The sequence below is a fragment of the Typopeltis vanoorti genome, chromosome 23 (genome assembly GCF_054136105.1).
Source record: "Typopeltis vanoorti isolate ZY-2024b chromosome 23, IOZ_Tvanoo_1.0, whole genome shotgun sequence".
In the NCBI taxonomy this organism is placed as follows: Eukaryota; Metazoa; Arthropoda; class Arachnida; order Uropygi; family Thelyphonidae; genus Typopeltis; species Typopeltis vanoorti.
In genome coordinates, this window is record NC_143571.1 from 40,805,040 (window position 1) to 40,828,214 (window position 23,175).

Consider the following 23,175-nt stretch of genomic DNA (forward strand, 5'->3'; position numbering starts at 1 on the left):
ATGCTGTGTAATCTCGTGTGTGTATAAGAGAGAGACTTTGCAATAACATTATGTAACTAATGTTCTGCTTATTTATTATACACACGTATTGACAAGCGGTGCTTAAGGGTCAAAGCTGGATAACTGGGTGCAGACCTCCACATGGACTTTTGGGGAATGCAGAGAACCAAGAACTTCTGATCTAATGTCCAATCCTTACCTTCTTGTGGTGGACCCTGTTGGGTATCTATAAGGATAGCGAATGAATGAGGATTAGCTGGTAATTTGGGATTTATTTAGCCAGCCAAATTGTATTATTTTTGGCTTAAACCATAACTCTGACGATGGTACAATATGATGTAATATCATGCTGGCTGGGACAATTCCAAGTTAAACAAGGCCACCGTTGTTTTCATAGAGGACAAACAGCAAAAAGTCAGCTATTGGAATAAACCCCAACTCAACACCAGCAGAGATCAAAATTGGCACTATCTTGATCTCTGCTGACCCAGAGGAAGACCAAGATGTAGGTAGATTGATACAGTAAAAAGTGCCTTAGAAGAAAGAAATATAAAATCTAATAATACTGGAATGTTGACAGATAACAGACTAATTGGGAGGAAAATTGTTGACAGGAAGTTTGTAATGAGGTAACTTTTCATTTAGTACTATCATAAGATCCTGTACACTACCCCATGAGGAAATTTGATGATGTACTCACATATAGAGTATAGTAATTTTATTACTGCAAATATTTCAACCAGAAACTGTTTTGTTTTACTCCATACTGTTTTACGTCTGGTGTCACCCGTTTTCACATTTTACTGATATCAGTATCTACTACTGAACACACACACATTAAAATGTAAGACAGACTTAAGTAACAGCTGCAATGGGAACTTATGAGTACTGTGGTCTTGCCTGCCAGAAATGTTCACTACTGAACAAAGACTCAAAAGAATACGATTTAACACCTTTGAGATGCATTTACCTCAGTTAAATAGACACTACTTCAACAGTACATTTATAATTTATATATGCCTTCATGTTGGAGTCTTAATGGATTGTATACAGCACTCAGAAAGGATTAAAACAGAATTTAATACTTCCTATATTTTGTCTCAGACACCGAGACATCTTCAAGGATTACAAAAATCTAATGTAACATATACACAAATACCACACAATACTAAGCCCAACCATGTGGGTGACTCTAAAGTCCTATCTAGGTGGAGCACCCTCTGAGGGCAGTTGTAGGTGGTCTGGAATGTAAGGTGGGATCTCTGATGATAAGTGTTTCCCAAATCTTAGCAAGCCTAATGCAACCATATTTATTAAGATTTGGTTGATTTCTGAGAGCTGCTGCTGATTCTAAAAATAGTTTCTCTTTTTTAAATTTGCTGTGGTGGAGCATGGTGGTTTTTTTCCATGAGATCCTGTGGGTTGTATCCAAGACATAGTCAGCCAGGACTGACTGACCATAGTCGTGGTTGCAGATGTATGACTTGTGTTCCTCGAGGCGGATGGTTGCTGATCTGCCTGTCTGTCCAAAGTACACCAGCTCACAGGAACAGGGTACTTTTATAAACTCCAGGCACTGAGAGAGGAGGGAGCTGATCTTTTGTAGAACGGAAAAGGGTAGCAAGTTTGCGGTGGGGCTTAAATGCCGTGTGTAGGTTGTACTTTTTTAAAATCTTGGCTATTTTTTCTGATGTGCCACGGATGTAAGGTATGGTGATGGCATTTCCAAACTCTTTCTGAAGGGAAGACCGGGGAATGGGGTAGGAACTTTTTTTTTTAATACTGTGATCGCTGTAGCCACTGGAGAAGAAAGTCTTGTGTATATGGTCAAGCTCAGTTGTGAGGGCAGTTCAACTAGATCAAAGATTGTGGGAGCTCTCTTGGTTAGAGTTTTAATAATGCTATATTGTGGGAGAGTTAGTGAATGTATCTGTCTGTGTGCATAGGTTTTCTATATATAGTGAAAGAAAGCATACCATTAGGAAGGCATGTTACTAAGGTGCGGATAAGGGTAATGTCACAGTCGGTCTTAATGCCATGAAATACAATCGAAAAATGGAAATTATCCTCCGAGATCGCTCTACCTACATCTCATTAGAACACAACCCCTCAAAAACACAAGTCAAAAAATTAAAAAACTTAAGTCTCTTCCTGGCTGCCTGACATTACGAAAAAACTCAAACTTTTCTGTCCCCCCCGAATATACGGTTTACCAAAAATCCACAAACCCAATTCCCCACTAAGACCTATAGTAGATGCCATTAACACACCTTGCTACAAACTTTCAAAACAGCTGGCCAACTCTGTGACCCCCCCCCCCCCTCACTGGACTTGCCACATCCTTATATAAAAAAACTTTACTCATTTTAAAATCCGAATAGAAAATCTAACCTTAAATAACACAGACATATTGCTAAGCTTTGACATCTCCTCACTGTTTACCAAATTCCTTTAATTGATACTTTAACACTCTTAGAAAACGTTTTTCCTTCTGACAGCTTAGATTCCTTTTTATTTCCTCACTGTTTACCAATATTCCTTTAATTGATACCATAACACTCTTAGAAAACGTTTTTCTAAGAACCTTTTCCAACAATTCTGGTTATTTTTCTTGGAAGAACAAAATCTACAAGCAGACAGAGGGAACCACCATGAGTTCCCCCCCCCTCTTTCCAATTTTTATATGGAAAATTTTGAAAAACGAGCCATAGACTCAGTCCCTCTCAAACCTTCTATCTGGCTAAGATATGTAGATGATGTGTTCTTTGTTTGGCCTCATGGCCCAGACACATTAGACTCCTTCCTCAGTCACCTCAACAGCCTACATCGAAGAATCCAGTTTAAGATGGACATGGAAAAGAACAATTGTTTACCCTTCCTAGACACCTTAGTCACACGCCTTCCTAAAGGTACACTTTCCTTCACTATGTTCTCCCCAGGACCTTTTGAATGGGCAAACCACCCAGCTAATTAATATTGTGAATTGGCATGGCTAAATAATGAACAAGAATGGAAAAATAATTTAAGACATTTTTTAATTAATAGTGATGAGAAATCGAACCGGAGAATCTCGATACTTGTGAGACCAGCTCAATGTCTTGCATTGCAAGTCAATCTCGAGAGCTTCGGATATTCACTTTGATGCACACCAATCCGTATGCGTTGCAAAGATCTTTTACAAAAGAGACATAATTTTGATATTTGAAATAAATAAATAATGAAAACTGAGCAAATTCGAATCGAAAGCAAAAATCAATGTCAAAAATCTACATTCATTTTTCTTAATAATGGTTTTTGTCTGTTTACTATTTAATTTAATATTTAATAAATACCTAAAAATATTATATATATATATATAATATAATAATATAAATAAAATAACTATTTAATATTTTATTTTGTAAAAGAAAATAGGCCTACTCTCGAGGACTATAACATCAGTCTCAAGTGATGTCAATTTCCATTCCCAGTAATTAATATTTATAAATAGTAAAATTGTGATATAACGCACGTTATGTGTCTCGGGTATTACTGTCAGTGCACAATTCAGTGATTTGTTCTGATTAATTTAATAATGATATTTTGTATTTATTAATTACCCCATGATGAGTAAAAAGTCAAGTCAGTAAACCAAACTCAAGTTATTTTAAGAAAGATGAAACCGATAAGCATAGAAGCGAAGACCAAACCAACAACAAAATCGTCGATTTCTGCAGAGTCTCTTTGAAATGTAAAACGTGCATCTAAAAACCACTTATCCGGTATTAACAGTTAGTGGTTTAAAAAATTCTATTGGTTAGTGGTGAAAGCTAATGGAATGATGTGTTCCACATGTATGAAATATGGAAAGAGACGACCCACAAACAAGGAAGTGACTTGGGTAACTATACCATGCACAAGACTTCGAAAAGAAAGCTTAGTTGACCACGAACAAAGCAAGTTACAGGCTGATTCTTGTTCAGATATAATTGGAAAACGTATACTAGAAGAAACTGGAATGGGGCAAATTGAAAAATCAATTTCAATTTTGAATAACTCGCTTTTCTGGGAGCTTTAAGATCTATGTATTGGTTAGCGAAAAATGAGTTGCCATATACTACATTATTTAAAAATTGCTTTTAAATGAAAAATTGTTTGAGCATTGCAAGGCTATGGGCTGTTCCTACTTGGAACATCTTAACGTTGGTAAAAATGCACATATCTCAGAAAGAATAATGCAAGAGTTGATTGATATTTTAGCATCAGAAATTAGATCTGAATATTGAAAAATATATATTCTGCAGATTATTTCATTGTTTTATGTGATGAAACTATCTCACATAAAACTGATGATATCTCAGTTTTAAAACAGCTGATTGTGTACATTAAATATGTTTGTCAACTTAGAAAAGAGGTCAGGGTTAGTTTTGTATCAACTTGCAATATGATTGATGGCAAAGCTGAGACTATAATTAACAAAGTAATTGAAACCCTTGACAGTCTAGGCTTAAAAACTTGTAATCTGGTGGGCCTAAGATCTGATGGAGCAGCTGTCATGATTGGAAAGCAAAAGGGAGTTGCAAAACTGCTCAAAGATAAAATAAATGGACTCATGGTCAACTGTCATTGTGTAAACCACTGACTGGCAATTGCTAGTGCACAAGCAGCTGCTGAAGTGCCTTATTTTGTCATGTTTAATGATATCGTAACACGTTCATTGCCAATCACGCGATATCGCGTGATGTGAGTTCTCGCCTGGCGGTCGATCACGTGTTATCGTGTGGATGTCGCTATCAAGTAAAAAAAAATTTGTCCACCACACGAAATTCCAATTTTCAGCTTGGCAATGAACGTGTTAAGGCAATTGTTTTTCTTCTTCCAAAATTCCTCAGTAAGGATGGCTGGTTTAATCCAAATCCAAAATATACTGAACAGTCCTCAGATTAAACTTAAAATGGCTAGTGACAATAGGTGGATGTCTCATGATTCTGCAATGCATACTCTAAGAGAAGCCACCGAAGGAAATGATATCACAGCTAAAAGTTTAAGTAAATATATCAGAACATACAATTTCGTAGCTTCACTAATGATGCTTTCAGATGTGTTACTGGATTTATCTAACTTGTCTAGATCATGGCAAAGGCAAGATGTTGACTTAACCGAAATAGAGCCAGAAAACTATCCATCATGGAATTGAAAGACACTCCTGGCAGTCATTTTAAAAATCTTCATCAGAATCTTTCAGGTGAATGGTCAGACCTTCACACTGATTATTCAGATTCTAATGTTATTACGTTTAAGACTACATACATAGTATAAGACAAAAGATAAATACATCGGCACAGTATTAAGCACTTAGAAGCAAGATTTCCAAATATGCAAATCATTTCCTGTTTTCAAGACTTTTCAATGCAGAAAATCATGATCAACGTGAGGCTTCTGAGATTCTTTTTGATTATTATTCTAGAAATGGAAGTTGATACGGCATGTTCGTGGGGTAACACTATGCATGTGACATGCGTTACGCATGAAATTTTATGGCATGAACAACTGACAACTACCTGCAGTTTTAAACTATGAAAGTACTAAACTAGAATGGCAGTTGCATCAAAATTATTAATGGACAGTCATACAAAAATCTAGATCCAAGACAAATACTGCTGAAATTACTAGCTGCTGTTGGACTGGCCATACCTGTGAGCACAGCTCAATGTGAAAGGGCTTCTCTGCCTTAAAAAGTATAAAAACCTGTATGAGGAATTGCATCAGTCAGAACACTCTAAATAATCTGATGCTGATTTCACTGGGTGGACCAGATCCAACAGATTTTAATTACAAAAAAAGCTGCCTGACAACTGGGCTTCTAAGAAGAAAAGAAATAATGTATAGAATTTTAAGCTGTGAGCATTAAAATGTTTTTCATTACTTAATGAGAAAATAAAAAAATTCAATGGCAAATACCTGTTGAATTCCTGCTCAGGACAGGGACTGGTTATTACTAACACCATGTTTCAAAATAAAAATATGCACAAATTCACATGGAGAGAAGAGGCAAGGAATAAGAAAGTCTCATTGACTAGATTATTGTTGATAGTGATGTTTTCTCTCTGGCGCAGGACACTAAAATGTACAGAGGATTTGAAATTGGAAGTGATCACCATTTAGTCTTAATTAGAAATAAAATTGAATTTCATATTGAAAAGAATAACATGGAAGAAAGTTTTAAAACGAATAAAAGTTGAGCAGCTCTCAGGTGTGAACGGTAGACTAAAATACACAAAGATTATTGAAGAAAAAATGAAAGAGTTTGAGAACAGGAACCAAACCTTGGAGATTCAGTGGCAAGCCTTGAAGAAAACCCTGATTGATTCAGCCAGAGAGGCATGTGGTGAGGTTGTCTGCAAGGATAGAAAAATCAGGACTCCATGGTGGACACAGGAAGTTAAAGAGGCAGTGAAGGAAAAGAAGAAAGCATATCAAAAGTTCCTGGCAAATAAGTCAGCTTTTGCTCTTAGAGAATATAGAGATAAATGCAAGAAAACGAAACACTGTGTAAACTAAACAAAAGTCATGAGAGGACTTTGGCAAGAACATAGAAAATAAATATCAAGAAGGTGGCAAGATATTCTAGAGGTTGTTGAAGAAGCTTAGAAATGAGGAAAGAGTGCTGTAAAATACCTGTTTATGATAAAGGTGACATGAAAATGGGAGGAAAAAAGCTATCCTTGAAGTATGGAGTAATTACTTCGAAAAATTACTAAATGAAACAAGCAGTGATAGCACAGTGGTAAAAAAAAACACTCAACAGGCATACAGTCAGGAATACATATCCATACTTGAAGTAGAAAAAGCCATCAAAGACTTGAAATATGGAAAGGCAGCAGCAGCAGCAGTAGATGATATTCGACCAGAATTGCTCAAGTATGGTGATATAAAACTCTTACAGTGACTGCACTGCATAGTTCAGAAGGCCTGGACAGAGGGATGAATTTCTGATGATTGGAGTAGGGCTCTAATAGTATATAAAAAAGGGAAATAAAACGGAATGTGAGAATTACAGAGGTATTTCCCTACCGAGTGTTCCTGGAAAAATCTATGCCAGTATACTTGAGAAACGGTTGAGAAGAATTGTGGAAGAAAAGCTTGGTGAAGAACAAGCTGGATTCAGGCCAAATAGAGGCTGTCAGGATCAGATCTTCACTTTACGACAAATGGTTGAGAAAGCATAGGAATATAACAAAGATCACTATTTAAGTTTTGTCGATCTGGAAAAGGCATATGACAAGGTGCCAAGAGAGAAGCTATTCAATACGCTACGGTTATATGGTGTCAATGGGGCATTATATCAAGCAATGCTTAGTCTTTGAGTTGTAAGCCAGCAGTTAGAATTGAATGAAGTACAGGAAGATGGTTTAATGTTAAATCTGGTATGAGACCATTATCACTTCGGTTATTCATCTATATGGATCACATTATGAAGGAAAGTGGTATTAAACATATCAGAATTGGAGATGTTAATGTCAAGTCTGCTTTATGCAGACGATGTTATACTTCTAAATAAATCCGCTACAAGTTTGCAAAATTCCCTGACTAAATTGAATAACTGTTGCAATAGATATGGTATGAATGTCAGCAATAAAAAGATGCTCTGGAAAATGACCAAAGATCTATGCACAGACCATACATCTCTCCTACCAATATGTGGTGAATGTGGTCTAGTTTACCATGATGTAGACAAAGTTGAAGCCTTTGCTGACAGCCTAGAGAAGCAGTGTAGTCCAAACTACACTTGCACAGATCTAGACTTCATCAGTAAAGTACACACCTGGGTATGCTAAAATGCGCACAGTACACAAACCCCATCTAAATGACATCACATGCTGAGGTATGCGAAAATCATCAAACTTAATAGGAAAACACCATGCACAGATGAAATTTCTATGAAAATTAAATGTCTTCTGTAAAGCCATAACACACATTGTTGCTATTATTAACGCAATATTAAGATATCACTACTTTCCTGCATGATGGAAAGCAGAACAAGCAATCTAAATTCCAAAACCAGAAAATACAACACACTTCCCACAAAACTATTGCCCAATCAGCCTGCTTTCCTGCCTAGGAAAATTAGCTGAGATGATAATACTAATAAGGATTCAGAAAGTTAAAGAATAAAATGTCATCCCAGACGAGCAATTTGAATTCCAGGAGAACCACTCCACAGAACAATGAGTTGTCAGAGTAATGGAATACATTAACATAAGGTTCAACTTGAAGCAGTACACAAGGAAGATTTTCCTGGACATTTTCAAAGCATTCAACAAAATATGGCCTAATGGGCTTCTTTTCAAACTCCTGCAGGCCAAATTTCCACTAGGACTGGTCAAACTCAAATTGTACCTCAGCGATTGCAAACTCCGAGTGAAACTACAAGAATTAGATCTGAATGAAATATCACTGCAGGTGTTTCCTGGAGTTCCCTGCTATCACTTCTGTTCTTTGTTATCGGTGCGGCTGATATTCCATGCCCTGTTGCCACCACAATGGCCCTATACACAAATGATACTGCAATAATGGTCTGATCATGAAAGATTTATTTGTAAACCTATAGCACATTTGTACTGTGGGTGGGATAAGTTTTTTTTTTTTTTCTATTCTATAGCTTTTACATTTCTATTTTATAGCTTCTTTTTATTATTATTATTATTCTATTTTTCACATAGTCAGACTATGAACTTTTATGACTAAACCTGGACAATACAGACAAAACCATGGAACTTTTTAAAGCCACTCTGGCCTCCAATAAATGGGTGGTCTCACACTGGGCAATGAAATTTACCTACCACTTAAAGGCAATCACAAACATCCACAGCAGGATTTGAACCTGACCTGTAGCCTGTTGGCAGAAGAGTAGATATGCTAACCGCTCAGCCAACCAGGCTGGCAGATGGGAATAAGTTATCTGGAAAATTGTCACTATTGTGAAAGATCATGGGGATCAACACAGCATCCTAAATGATGCCATCTTTATACTCATCATCAGATGAATTATGATAACAATAATACTCATTGTGAATGACTGTTCATAATATGTAGCATAAACAGCATTTGGCATGAGTTGCCAAAGTATAGGAAGGTTCAGTGACCATGTGGACAGTGCTTTTCTGCCAACGGGTTGTAGATTCAGGATCACAATAGATGAGCAAGGATATTTGGTGAAAGTGTTGAAGTTATTCTTATTGGAGGGTTGAAGTCATTAAGATGGATTCTCAGTTAAATTTATTTCTATCCACAGGAACAAGGATAGAAATAAATTTAACTGAGAATCCCTAGGATTTTATATTATTATCATAGGTGTATCTCCATGGAACCTTCGCGAACTCTTCGTGAGAGACCCATTTATTCACACAATACCTGCCACCATCACCTTCATCAGCCATTTTCTGTCTACTGCTAGACGAAGTAATCCCCCAAAATCCTCATTCAGTTATATCTTTTCTATGCCAGTGAGCTCTAGCTATCTCTTTAATCTAATCCTCCCAGTCTCTTTGGTCTTCTTATTGCACTCTTTTTGTCTCTGAGATACCATTCAAATATCGATTTTGTCCATTTTCTAATGTTACTTCTTGCAGCATGACCTGCCCATTGTCACTGGGATCTTTTAATGGCTGATATGTCCCAAGTACTCTGCTTTCCATCTAGAATAGTAATACCAAATAATGATCTTTCCATTTTTCTCTAAGTAATCAATCCTCAACCTGGCCAATTTTTTTTTTTAAGTCAAAGTTCATGTTTCACTTCCATGTCATGACCAAAAGTATACAACTGTAATATTTTTCTTATAAGTAGGATTGGGATATTTCCTTTGAGTGCTTCATGGTGTTTTCCAAAGGCTATCCACAAAGTTCATTCAACATATAATTTCTTCTTCACAGATTCCCTCTACTATTATCTTTGGTCATAGGTAAATACAGGAGATTACTATATCAATTTTCTAGTGTTTGATTTGTTCTTGCTTTTTGGTGATTTATTAGACATTCTTTTTGTTCCATTTTTGTTTATATTTAATTCTTTCTTTCTTACTTTCTGCATTTCAATCTGAAATCAGTTCTTTTGGAACAAAGTAATCAGCAAATCACAGGTGATTTGGTTCTTCCTATTTACTACAATTCCTCTATTTTCCAAATCCAGATTTTTAAAAATTTCTTCTAGGGCTCCTGTAAATAATTTAGGTGAAATGACATCTTCCTGTCTACTCCTCTTTTTTTTTTTTATAGGAAATTTCATATTTCTTCCTGATTTTACAAATTCAGTTGAACTCATATACAACAAAGTATATCAATATAAGTTTTTCACTATTTCTTGATTTTTAGAGCTTCTAAAAAGCTAATGTTGAGATTGAATCAAATGCCTTTTCAAAATCAATAAATGCCAGGCCTAAAGGTTTTTGGTATTCATCTACCTTTTCAATGATTTGTCTCATTACGCACACACACAATAACTAACGATGCACTCACTACCACCTCTGCATCTCATTCCACCCATTCACCATCTTCCAAGCAAAAAACTATCGTAACACCCTTGTAAACTGCACACTAACACAATTTTCTGGGATGGCCCCCTTGCTCTCCACACATGTACTGAAAAAGGTTTTAGGCATCAAGCCTATAAAATCCCTTTAATAACATATGCTTCTATCATATCCCTTCTTTCTCATATCTCAGATAGTTTATCCCAGTCTGGTTGGGCGAGTGGTTAACATGTCCGCTCTCTAGCCAAGAGAGCTGTGGGTTTGAATCCTGCCATGGGAATGGATGTTTGTAATTGTCCTACAAATTCTGTGTGGAAAAGGAATCTGCAACCCCTACCACTTATTCTAGCAGGAGACTTCACTCCCAAAACCTGATGAGGTATGGGAGTGACCATACGGCATCTACGAACGCTAAATGTCTCTTTCTTTTAAGGTTACACGGTGATCAGCATTCATATTTGTTAAATTAGAGACACAAAACACACATGTTGAAAGGATTATTTTACTGATTAATAATAAAATAATAACTTTACGTTTCGACCCCTGTATTGAGGTTATCTTCAGAAGGATACATTCAGAAGTATAAGAACAAGCTACATGCTGTTGCACTCTATACAAGTAAATTACATCTACGTTGTTAACTAATCTTTTTTCTAGCCTGCCCTCTAATGGGGGGGAAAAAATTATTAAAAATTAAAAATAAATAAAACAAACAAAAATAAAATAAAAACTACAATAAACTCTGCTAAAGTCCTCACGTACTAGGATTCTTCTGGAATTATAGTTATATTACGATTATCTTCTGAATTCGTACAGTACAGGTTACTATTGAATGTTCAAGAAAAAAAAAACCTCACTAGGTCTTGTGGTGAGATTTTTCTTCGTGGTTACTATGAAGGTTGTAGATGGGCCCTCCACATTCTTGGAATTGTTAGACCATCATTTTTATTCAGATTCGGATTATGTTTGAGCATTTCACACACTTCCTTGAATTTCCGCTTGAACCAGGTTTCTGACCACGCACTCCAAACATACCACAGAATTGACTGGAAAGGTACCAAGTCCCTTCACCGCACCAAAACCTGGTTTGAGCCGAAATTCAAGGAAGCGTGTGAAATGCTCAAACATGCCGGCGAAGGTTGGTCGATTGGTAGAGCCTCTGCTACTAATGGCTCAGTTAAGTAAGTTTGAGCGCGGTTAGTAGTTGGAATGGGGCCAATCGTTCGATGCTGTCGGCACACTCTCCCTCGATGAGTCTTTGGACTCCCTGGAGGTGTCAAAATAATAATAATAATCCGAATCTGAATAAAAATGATGGTCTAACAATTCCAAAAATGTGGAGGACCCATCTACAACCTTCATAGCAACCACGAAGAAAAATCTCAACACAAGACCTAGTGAAGTGTTTTTTTTTTTCTCTTGAACATTCAATAGTAACATGTACTGTACGAATCCAGAAGATAATTGTAATATAACTGTATAATTCCAGAAGAATCCTAGTACATGAGGACTTTAGCAGAGTTTATTGTAGTTTTTATTTTATTTATTTTTAATAATTTTTTCCCACTAGAGGGCAGGCTAGAAAAAGGATTAGTTAACAACGTAGATGTAATTTACTTGTATAGAGTGGAACAGCATGTAGCTTGTTCTTATACTTCTAAATGTATCCTTCTGAAGATGACCTCAATACAGGGGTCAAAATGTAAAGTTATTTTATTATTAATCAGTAAAATAATCCTTTCAACACGTGCGTTTTGTGTCCCTAATTTAACAAATATGAACGTTAAATGTGATTTTTTTTTTTTTTTTTTTTTTTTTTTTAAGGTAGTTTATAAAGCCCACAGAACTTCAATCTATTCTCACAGAGAGCAGTCCATAAACTTACCACGATCTTTGTCACTTGGCACTGGATCCTCTCTACCACTTCTTCATCCCTACAGTATCTGGGTGAATAGATCTGTATGTAGTAGTAAAGATGTGGCATTATTATTGAGATAAATAAATGAGATGACAACAATAACCTCCCAATCCCTGCTTGTTAGTATGTTCTATAATAACCACATAATCTGATGCAATGTTTTGGTTACATTCAGAATATGACCTCTACACTTCAACTCCCTGTTTGCAATGACCCCCCCCACACACACACACTAATCTCTAGCCTCATCGGTTTCTAGCAGTTCCATCGATATAATACACAGCTTGTGATCTCTTCTTCCCAAAGTGCATCAACTTATATACTTGGCCACAGTCCTTTACCTTTCCTTATAGTGCCAGTCTAAGTCATCCTACAAAATTTATTATCCCAGTTTTGCATCATCAGCAAATGAATGATTATTTACCCTATGAAATTATTTTTTACATCAGTGACATATAAATCAACAGAGGATCAAGTACTTAATCCTGTGGTACACTCTTATTCATCTGTCTTCTCCTGTACTCAACTCCTGCCTAATTCTTTGAAATCTGTCCATCGGCCTCCTAAATCGAAATTACCAGATTCATATCTATCCCCATTTCCTCTAATTTATGCAACAGAGTTCCATGTGGAATCCCATAAAAAATCTGAAATGAACTGTCCTCTACGTCTCTGTCCTAGAAGGAAGCCAAAAGTAGAAGTACATCATTACTTTACTCTTTTTGGCTTCATTTCTTGTGCCATGATTAGCAAAACTCTTCCCCCTATTCTTTGTTCCCTATGTCCTCTCTGAAGATACTATATCCTTTGCATTTTATCCCTATATCATCCTTAGTGAACCAAGTCTCACTGATGTCCATAAACGTTTGGCCAAATTAAGCTAACCAATGCCAAAAATCCTCACCCTTATTTCAAATACTTCTCACATCAGTATACATAAATTGCAATACTCCCTCCTCCATCCCACAACATCCACTAAAGTTAAGAACCTAGGAGCTAAATCAGCATCATATGATCACTCTCCCACTTACGAACCTCTAGGTTGCCTGGACCCAATACTCATTGGTATTCCCTGCTAAACAATCTAGTTTTCCTAACTCTGCACTTCTGAAAAATACTTTCTCAAGACACCATTCAAATGCAATTCATTTGTTTTATATAAATAGCCAAAATAAAATACCAACAATAATTAATTGCTTTCAAAAAAAAAAAAAAAAAAAAAAAAGCTACCTTTTCACTCGAGTATATATGACCCGTTGACAACTCCACATATTTTTTTACTCTTTGTTTTGCGGCTTCTTTGGCACAATTATGACTCAATTTAACAATGCCCTCCTTATATACCTGAAAATGAATATATGTTTAACATGAAAAATTTTCTATATAAGTTTATAAAATCTAACCTATTAATATCATTACTATTATTATCTGTTCCTCATTCTAACAGTAAATTATATAAATGTCTCATTTCTATTGACTTCTTTGAAATTTTTATATCGTTTTAACTGGTTGGGAAAGGGCAGATAATGCAAATTAACCTAAATGCCACTTTTCTTTCTGTCGTAATAACAACAAAAATAAGGACAGAATGAGGACAAGTGCGCTTTGCACTTGTATGGTGCACCCAAAAATTGTGACATGGCAAGCAGAAACCATATTGTCTCAATGGCTGCTTTAATGCTTTTGCTCTAGTAGTCCCATTGCCAGAGCAATCATACCATAACAATACAAAAGAAACTCTAGCTAGCACACTTCCTTTCAATGCACAAGGCATAAAAGGAATGACAGCAGTGGCCAGACAGGTTTCTAACTTAGAGGCATTCAGTCCTATCCAGCAGACTCAGACATACAGGTATTTGCTATCATATATGAGATAGATTCTAAAAGTTTCCAGCTTGACATAAAATTCGCACCTATTTTAAGATGACATGAATGACAGATAGCACCATCTATGGGGAGGTTAGTGTGCAGTTTCAAATCTTTACCTGCATCATTCAGTTGGATGCACTCGTTTGACTAACACGTGGCACACTGAGTGGCTGTAATGTTAAAAATTGAGTACTGCGCTGTAGTAAGTACTCAATTCTCCTTCATATTCCACCATGAAGGAATGGGTAAACAGTTTCACCTAGGAAGAGGGAGCATCGAAGATGATCCTCATGATGGCCGGCATGTGGAAGTGATGACTGAGGGAAATGTCTCTCTTGAGGAGAAACTGCTCAATGACAAATGGCTGAAGTTCAAAGAAATCTCAGCAAGGTTGGGGCTTTCTATAACAACCATCTTTTGCATCATTCACAAGAAGCTTCACATGATGAAGGTCAGTGCAAGGTAGGTGCCTTGACTCCTCTCTTCAATTCAGAAAGAGCATCGTGTTACCTGTTCCCACAAGTTTTTAGTGCTTTACCAAGGGAATCAGAGAGAAGTGCTGGAACCATTGTCCCCAGGGATGAAACCATGGTTCTCTTTCCAAAAGGGAATCCATGGAGTGCTGCAAACCAGGTGAAGCATTGTTGAGAAAAGCCAAAGTCACACAGTCCACCAAGAAGATCATGGCAACAATATTCTGGGATTGCCAGGTAATTCTCGATTGACTTCAAGGAAAGGAATATCACCATGAATGCAGGATATTATGCTTCACTCCTGAACAAACTGTACGATGTCACGAAGGAGAAGAAATGAGGAATGCTGAGTCATGGTGTTCACCTGCTTCAAGACAATACTCCAGTCCATATGGCTATTGTTGTGAAGGACTGTGGCTTTCAGGAGATTGAACACTCGCCCTACAGCCCAGATCTAGCACCCAGTGACGACGACTACTACTACTACTACTACTACTACTACTACTACTACTACTCAAAACTAATGAAAGATCTTGGAGAAAGAAAATTTGCAGATGGCAATGAGATGAAAGATGCAGTTTTACACCATTTTGCAGACAAAAGTAGACTTTTTTCAAAGGCACAGAAATGTTAATTCAAAGATGTGAAAAGTGTGTTGAAGTAAAGGGAGATTATTGAAAAGTGACAGCTGTTTTCTTTCCTATCACCTCTAAAAGTTATTCAGGCCAGAAACTTAGGGAAACCCTTATTTAGATACATCTACTGCTAAACTTAGACTATCAGCAATACTTCTGATAGAAATACTGAACCTTGCTAATGCCAGGTCAGGGCTAGCTATGAAATGAGTCCATTCAAGTGTTGCACCTTAATCTGATAAAATTCAAGCAAGCACGAGAATCAAGAATGAAGTCCTAATTTTATCCTACATAAAGTTATCATTCATACTAATTTAATCTACATAGCCATGTGGCGCATGCATCACTTAGATTTCACTCAGCTACATATCCTACCGCACTCTTATGCAACTAGTCACTGACAGAATCGATAAATTCATCCCAACTTATTATATGCAACAAACTATAAGATATCTGTATTAAAATTCAGATATCTGACAAAGTAAAAATAAGAAAAATAATTAATTTAAAGTTAAAAAAAGTTAATACATTATATTTAAAGTGTTTAATTAAATGTTTGTTTTCAAGTATGCAAGATGTTTTGGAATGTTATTCTTATCTTTGACTACTGAAGTCTTGCTTAGATATAAAATAAATCTATTCAAATTAGACATTAAAGTATAATTATAATTTTGCATGAGCTGTCAAAAGTGTTGTAACATTGGCACCATTTGTATGTAGACATTGTTTACAAAATATTGTCAATAGCTAACAGTTCATGCTGAGTGAATAATTAAATAAACAAATCCTGATAGTTTTGCAATGAAATTATACATGAATAAACTATTCTGCACTATGAAAATAACTTCATTATTGTTACAAGTACAGCATGAAGGCAGTAATGGCAGCACACACTTGTGGATCAGAGTGGAAGTTGATCTAGTGTATATTTCTGAGTATGCACAGAAGTAAAAAAAAGAGAATGTTATTGAACACTGCCAAGCATTCAGGTGTTTTGAGAGGTGAGAAAGGAACACAGCAGGAGTATGTGTGTTCAATATATGAAGCCTGAACAGAAATTAGAAAAGGAAGACTTAGGATATCCTTGTATGAAGTTTATTGTAAGCCATTAATCAATACAGGATTTATTTCAGTTAATGTTGAAAATGAACTTTGCTGCTTTCCAGTTCATATAGAAATAGACCCAGTAAAGTTTATTTGGGATTCTCAGTCTGATAAGGGATTTCTGTTAGCATATTTTATTATTATTATTATTATTACATGACACCTCCAAAGACTCATCAAGGGAGTGCACATACTTTACAATTCTGTCTCCACCAACTACACCATCTTCCCCACCACCACCATTAACATTTCCACAGACAATCACAAACATCCATGCCCATGGGGGGATTTGAACATGCAGCTTTTCGGCTGGATATGCTAACCACTCAGCCAACCAGACTGGCAAAGTTTATTTCTTCAGAAACTTTCATATAGAAGGCAAAGTTTTTGTTCTGAAGACTTAGCATTCTTGTTAAAGTTTTAACAAGAATGCTAAGATTTACACAAAAAATTAATTCATTCTAAAGTGATATGGTTTTTTACTAGTTTATTAAATGGAGCTTGAATACGAGTTTGTCTCATATACAGAGCACTTATTTTGTGTTATTCTTACGCCTCTGCGAACTCAAAGAATAAAAGTTCTGTAAAAGGCAAAAGACTAAGGTTTCAGGAATTTTGTCCATACAGGATAACCGTTGGTTTATGTAACTATAAGGAAGTTATTATCTGACACCTCCAGGGAGTCCAAGGACTCATCGAGGGAGGGCACTTGCCCTACAACTCCGTCTCCAAGATTCAATCACCAACTGACCGCAACTACACCAACGCAATCTACCGCCAACCACCACCACCATTTCGACAGACAAGAATCACAAACATCCATGCCCACGGCGGGATGTTTATGCACAGTTGCGTACATGGTATAAACATCTCATTTTCCTTATTGTGATTTGAAGAATATGCTGGCACCTGCATAGTTAAGTAGTTGATTTAATGTGTGTATATATTATATATATATATTTTTTTTTTTAAATAAAATTAGTTTATTTTGGTTATAAGACTGAAGACTCAAGCTCTTAATGGGTTTAATGAGTTAATAAGCCAATTTAAGAGGTTAGGCTAGATATGATATATCCTGGGATATGAACCTTTGTGAGTACGAGTTTATGAAAACCTGTAAGTTTAGTTGGAGTATTTTCTTTTGAATCTAAGAGTTTTAATCACTCAGAATTGTGGAAGGAGAAAGAAAATAGGTACACACCCTCTCTTTCACACACAAAGTTTAATGAGAGACCATTGTTTGTGAATGAATCATCTAGTTGCCTACAAACATGTGCATAAGTGCACAATGTGAGAGACAAATCTCATGTTTCTAGCAGTCATTATCAGTGATCTCCCTATGTCACAAGGATGCATATCAGACCTGTCCTGCTGATCAGGATTTTTATTTTGGCTAACTTATTCAAACAGTGCTTGATCCTTCATAATAGCAATTCATGGAATAAACATCAAGGGGGGGGGGGGGTACATTTACTGAACTTACTAATATTTTGCTGGTTTTCTACCCAGCATCTTCAGAACACAAATTACAAACGTGACAAGTACCAAACTAAATAATTGTGGAAACAACTTAAACTATAACAAACAGCACTGATGTCCTTACATGAGCATGGTATCCTCTATGGGCCAGATAACCATAAAGTTAATTTGGAGAAGTCAGGCTCTCAGGTCTAAAATGACTGTCTCCCAGATCTTGGGAGACAGTCATTTTAGAGCTGATGCTCATTCTAAAAATACTCTCTCGGACCTAAAACTGACTTCTATGTAATATCAATGTCTTCCACCATCTAATTCTACATGAACAATTATCCAGGTTTGCAAATCCCGACTTGCCATACAGATGATCACGGATGTAATTTTTGTTTTCTTCAAGGCAGATGTTAACTATCTACCAGTCTGTCCAAAGTTGGCTAAACTACAGGCACAAAAAGAACTTTACATACTCCAGGATGTGCAGGAAGATGAAACTGATCTTCAGGAGAATAAATGAAGGTAGATAGCTGAACAAGAGGCTTGAAAGTGGCATGGAGATCACATTTGCACAACTGTGGCTATCTATTTCTGAATATATGGGATGGAATAGTTTTGCTGCGATCCTATGTTTGGTTGCAAGAGGAATATCAGTGCATGCAGCATTTAATATGGGCTGTGTCATTTGAACAAATAGCTCTGGCCAGATGAGCAAGTGTTTTGGGGCTGCCATACTGTTGGGAATGGTGTGATTGCTTATGTAAAATACCTTTCTGTGGGGGTTGGTTTTCTGTAAATCAAAAGGATAATGGGCCATTAAGAAGTCATGTCATTAGTGAATCTAGAAAGGAGAGACTATTACTTTTTTATGGTGAAGCTTATTTTACAATGTTGGCTGTTAAGATGCAGTGAAAAATGTACACAATATGTCTGAAACATTAGGGCAAATGCCAAACACAGCACAGCCAAACTATTGGTTTAAGAGTGGTTGCGTTGAGTGCTAGATTTTCCAAATGTTCTATTACAGAAGTAGCAGAGAAAAGAGGGGAACCTCTTTTCTCCAGCCCTTCTACCAGTCACTGCAGTCCCATTTAGCTGTTTGTATATTTTTCTTTTCCATAAAAAAATAACCTAAATAAATGGTGAAATTGATTAATTCAATTACATCAGAGGCTTAATGAGGTCAAAGGGTCTGTTAATGGTACAGTAGTGAACAGTGAAGTAATATAACTGACCTTTGTCAAAATCTGTCAAGCTAACTATCTTAATGTTTTAATGTGTTGAAAATTTTAATAGATGAGAAAGAGTTGCCAAATGAAGGGGAAGTGATTTGGATAAATGTTTGGCCAGTTTGTAGATGAGGCTGTCCATGTTGTCTATTACTGAAAGAGGGGGGGAAGGGGTGAGGTTTATGAATTTTGGGGACTCTATATATCCAGGATGGTCTGACAAGCTTTTTGATAATCTCTTTGGGTCAAGATGTAGTTCTTTTTAATAAACTTTTTCCTTTCTGAGAATTTGTAGGATCCCAATCTATAATCTAAAAGAAGTAGAGGAGTACTTAAGGAGATGACTAATTTTTCTGTCATAATCTACTTACCATATTCGCCGACGTATAAAACGCACTTTTTTTCTTTGAAAATAGCTCTGAAAAACAGGGTGCATCTTATACACCGATACTCAGTTTTTTTATTATTTTCATTTCTGAAAATTTTCTCTGTTACGAGTTAAGTGATTTCTTTATTGCTTCCTTGCAGTGTGTGTGTGTGAGAGCATTCCAGTTACGTAGAGCAGTGTTTCTCAAACTTCAGACATCCACGTTCATATGATTGGTGTGGTATTAACAAAAGATCGTGCTACTAAATGAGAAAGCAAGCCGACAGTTCAGTTGAAATGCTAATTCTCTTCAACCGAATTCCTTATATGATATCTGAAACACATTCACTATATATTTCTTCGTTTTAACACGTCCACTCAAACAGTTTCTGTGGGGGGGGACATGCGATTCATTAGTTAGTGCCATTTTTATCCCAGTTGTCTCTAATTGTGCTGTTTGTTGAAAAACATATTGCACAGCCTGCAGATGTTTCTGTACCTTATTCAGTGATACAATAGGAACGTTTTACGATCTCAAACTTCACGGATACATTGAATTTTATTCTATGCGTTAATGATGCATAGCCGAAAATTGCCACGGACCCCCTGAAGACCTTTCACGTACCCCCGGGGTACGCGTACCACACTTTGAGAAACACTGATGTAGAGTTCAGTGGATGCGCATGTGCTGTCATCGACGATCACAGCTGTGTCCTGTTCGTTTAAACTTTCCAATTGTTGTTGCAGTTTGAACGTTGATAAATTCCTGCCGTTAAATTTTCTATAAATTTCTTGGCAAATTATGGCTGAAAAACATCAGCATTGTTACAATATTGCATACAAGCTATGTGTGATTGCGTATGCTAAAGAACATGGAAACAGGGCTGCAGAGAAGCATTTCGGACCACCCCCAACTGAGAAAATGATAAGAACTTGGTGGAATCAGGAAGAGGATTTAAAAAAAGCAACTAATAAACATAACCTACGAAGTGGAAATGCAAAATGGCAAGAACTTGAGGCAGAACCAAATACTTGGATTTTAGACCACAGAAAAGCAGTACTTTCAGTGTCTACAAAAATGATTATTCATCAAGCGAAAGCGATAGCCACTAACAGAGGGATCGCCAACTTTACTGGATCAACATCATGGTGTTCAAGATTCATGAAGAGAAACCAGCTATGTATGCGGACTAAAACAAAAATATCACAAAAGACCAGCTGAATATGAAGAAAAAATGATCGAATTTCATCGATTTGTCATTAACGCAAGGAAATGAGAACATTTTGAACTTGTGCAAATAGGAAACATAGACAAGGTTCCGCTGACTTCTGATGTGCCCTCAAACAAAACTGTAGATTCCAAGGGTTACTTTTAATAGTGTTACTATTAAAACTTGTTTTATCCTGCTGTGCTGATGGGACAAAATTACTGCCACTATTGATTTTTAAAAGGAAAATGCTACCCAAAGAAAAACTGCTTAAAGGAGTCTTATACATGTTCACGCAAAAGGCTGGATGGATTGAGGAGGAATGAAGTTATAGGTAGATAAAATTTGATCTAGGCACCCTGGTGGACTGTTGAAGAAGCCTGCCATGCTAGTATGGGATCAGTTTTGTTTTCACAGAACAGACGATGTTACAAATAAACTCAAGGAATTGAAAACTCGGTTAGCTGTAATTGCAGGAGGTCTAACTAGTCAGATTCAACCTTTAGATGTCTGTATTAATAAACCATTTAAGGGATTTATGAAGGAGAAGTGGAACAGATGGATGCAGTCTTCAGATTTTGAGGTTACTCCATCAGGAAGAAGCCTAGCATTTCGCAAGTTTGTGAGTGGGTCAAAGCTTCATGGGATGCTGTGAAAACTGAGACAGTGGTTAAATCATTTAAGAAGTATGGCATTAGTAATGCACTGGATGGTACAGAGGACAATTTGTTGTATGAGGACTCAGATTCTGATTTAGAAGAGGTTTCAAGTGTCCCTTCATTAGCTGTGGAGATGAATTTCTGGGTTTTGATGATTAAAAAGTGGGTACTCTTTCCTAGTTAGATTAGTTATTTGTTGAAAGTAGATCTATTTATTACTTTATATTTCAAATACTGTAAATTCATTATAATATTCAGTGATAAAGTTATTTTCCCTAAAAAATGTGTACAAAAAAGGAGGTGCATCCTATATGCCGGCAAATATGGTACTTATCCTCTTGGTGCCTCATGGCACATAAGGCTGGGACCTATTTCTTCCAGATACCTTTGTCCTGAGCCACTAGTTTAGCTTCTCTCCAGCCCTTCTACCAGTCAGTTTTCTTTCTTTTTCTGTCAGATATCTTAGATCTCAGATGCTTTCTTAGATACCTTATCTATGTTTTAATGAGTAGAAAATTTTAACAGATAAAAAAGTTGCCTGAGGAAGGGGGTAGAGGAAGTGATTTGGATAAAGGTTTGGCCAATTTATAGGTGAGGCTGTCCACGATGTAATAATTCTTGGTCCCTAATAACTATTTCATTTCCTTTATATGTTTTTGTTAGCTAATGCTATTTGGCCTTATAGTCCAAATATATTTTTAGCACATCATAACAGCCAACATCCTAAAATTAACTTCACTACAGAAAAGGACAGTGAAAATTGCCTCCGCTTTCTAGATACGCTAGTGACACGATTTCCTAATAGCTCATTATCTTTTCCATTTATAGAAAATCCACTCATACAGAAAGGTAGTACCATTCCATATATTAACCACGCTACTGGCCAAGATGTCTACAGACGTCAAGGTTATCATGGATGCGAAGTGCATATTAAAATTGCAATACTATTGATATTACATTGAAATATATGATGGATATGAAGTATTTTATCCATAATGGCTGGTTAGGTGGTTAAGAGTGCATCAGATAACAATATAGCTAAATTTCTTTGCAAATATGTTCTCCGTGCCACTTTCAAACCTCTTATTCAGCTAGCTACCTTCACCCATTCTCCTAAAGATAAAATTCATCCTCTTGCACATCCTGGAGTGTATAACTGCACTTTGGACAGACTGATAGATCGGTTTACATCCACCTTGAAGAACACAAAAATTACATCCATGATTACCTGTATGGCAAGTTGGAATTGGCAGATCATGCTCTGGATACTCCTTCACATAGGATTAGATGGAGGAAGACATTGATATTACATAGAAGTCAGTTATAGATCTCAGACTCAGACTATTTTTAGAATCAGCATTGGCTATGAAACATTACCAATCTCAGCAAGTATTGTTGCATCAATTTGATAAAGATCTGGGAGACAGTCATTTCAGGCTGATAGCCTAACTTCTCCAAATTAACTTTACAGTTATTCAATCCATAGAGGACACCATGCAAGGGCATTAGTTCTGTTTCTATTACAGTTTGAAATATTTTCCAAGAATTATTTAGTTCAGTGTTGTGTGCTTGTCAGTTATAATTTGTGCTCTGAAGATGGTAGTGGGTAGAAAACCAGCAGATGGTGGCAACTGGAAAATCACGTTGCAGAATGGGTATTCGAACAAAGGCAGAATGGTTATCTTGTTACAAGAAATATCATTAGAGCATATGCACTAAAACAGTCAAGATTG

The 23,175-nt window shown here is 36.5% G+C and overlaps 1 protein-coding gene across 2 annotated transcripts in view; it reads right to left on the minus strand.

Annotated features, from left to right (window-relative positions):
- The window catches only part of LOC150093795 (uncharacterized), a 311,113-nt gene that overhangs the window by 173,188 nt on the left and 114,750 nt on the right, over nt 1–23,175 (minus strand). For both annotated transcript variants that reach the window (XM_090412760.1, XM_090412758.1), the window contains exon 6: nt 13,659–13,772. In XM_090412760.1, the coding sequence (XP_090268886.1) occupies nt 13,659–13,772 (114 nt within the window). The remainder of the gene's footprint in view (nt 1–13,658; nt 13,773–23,175) is intronic.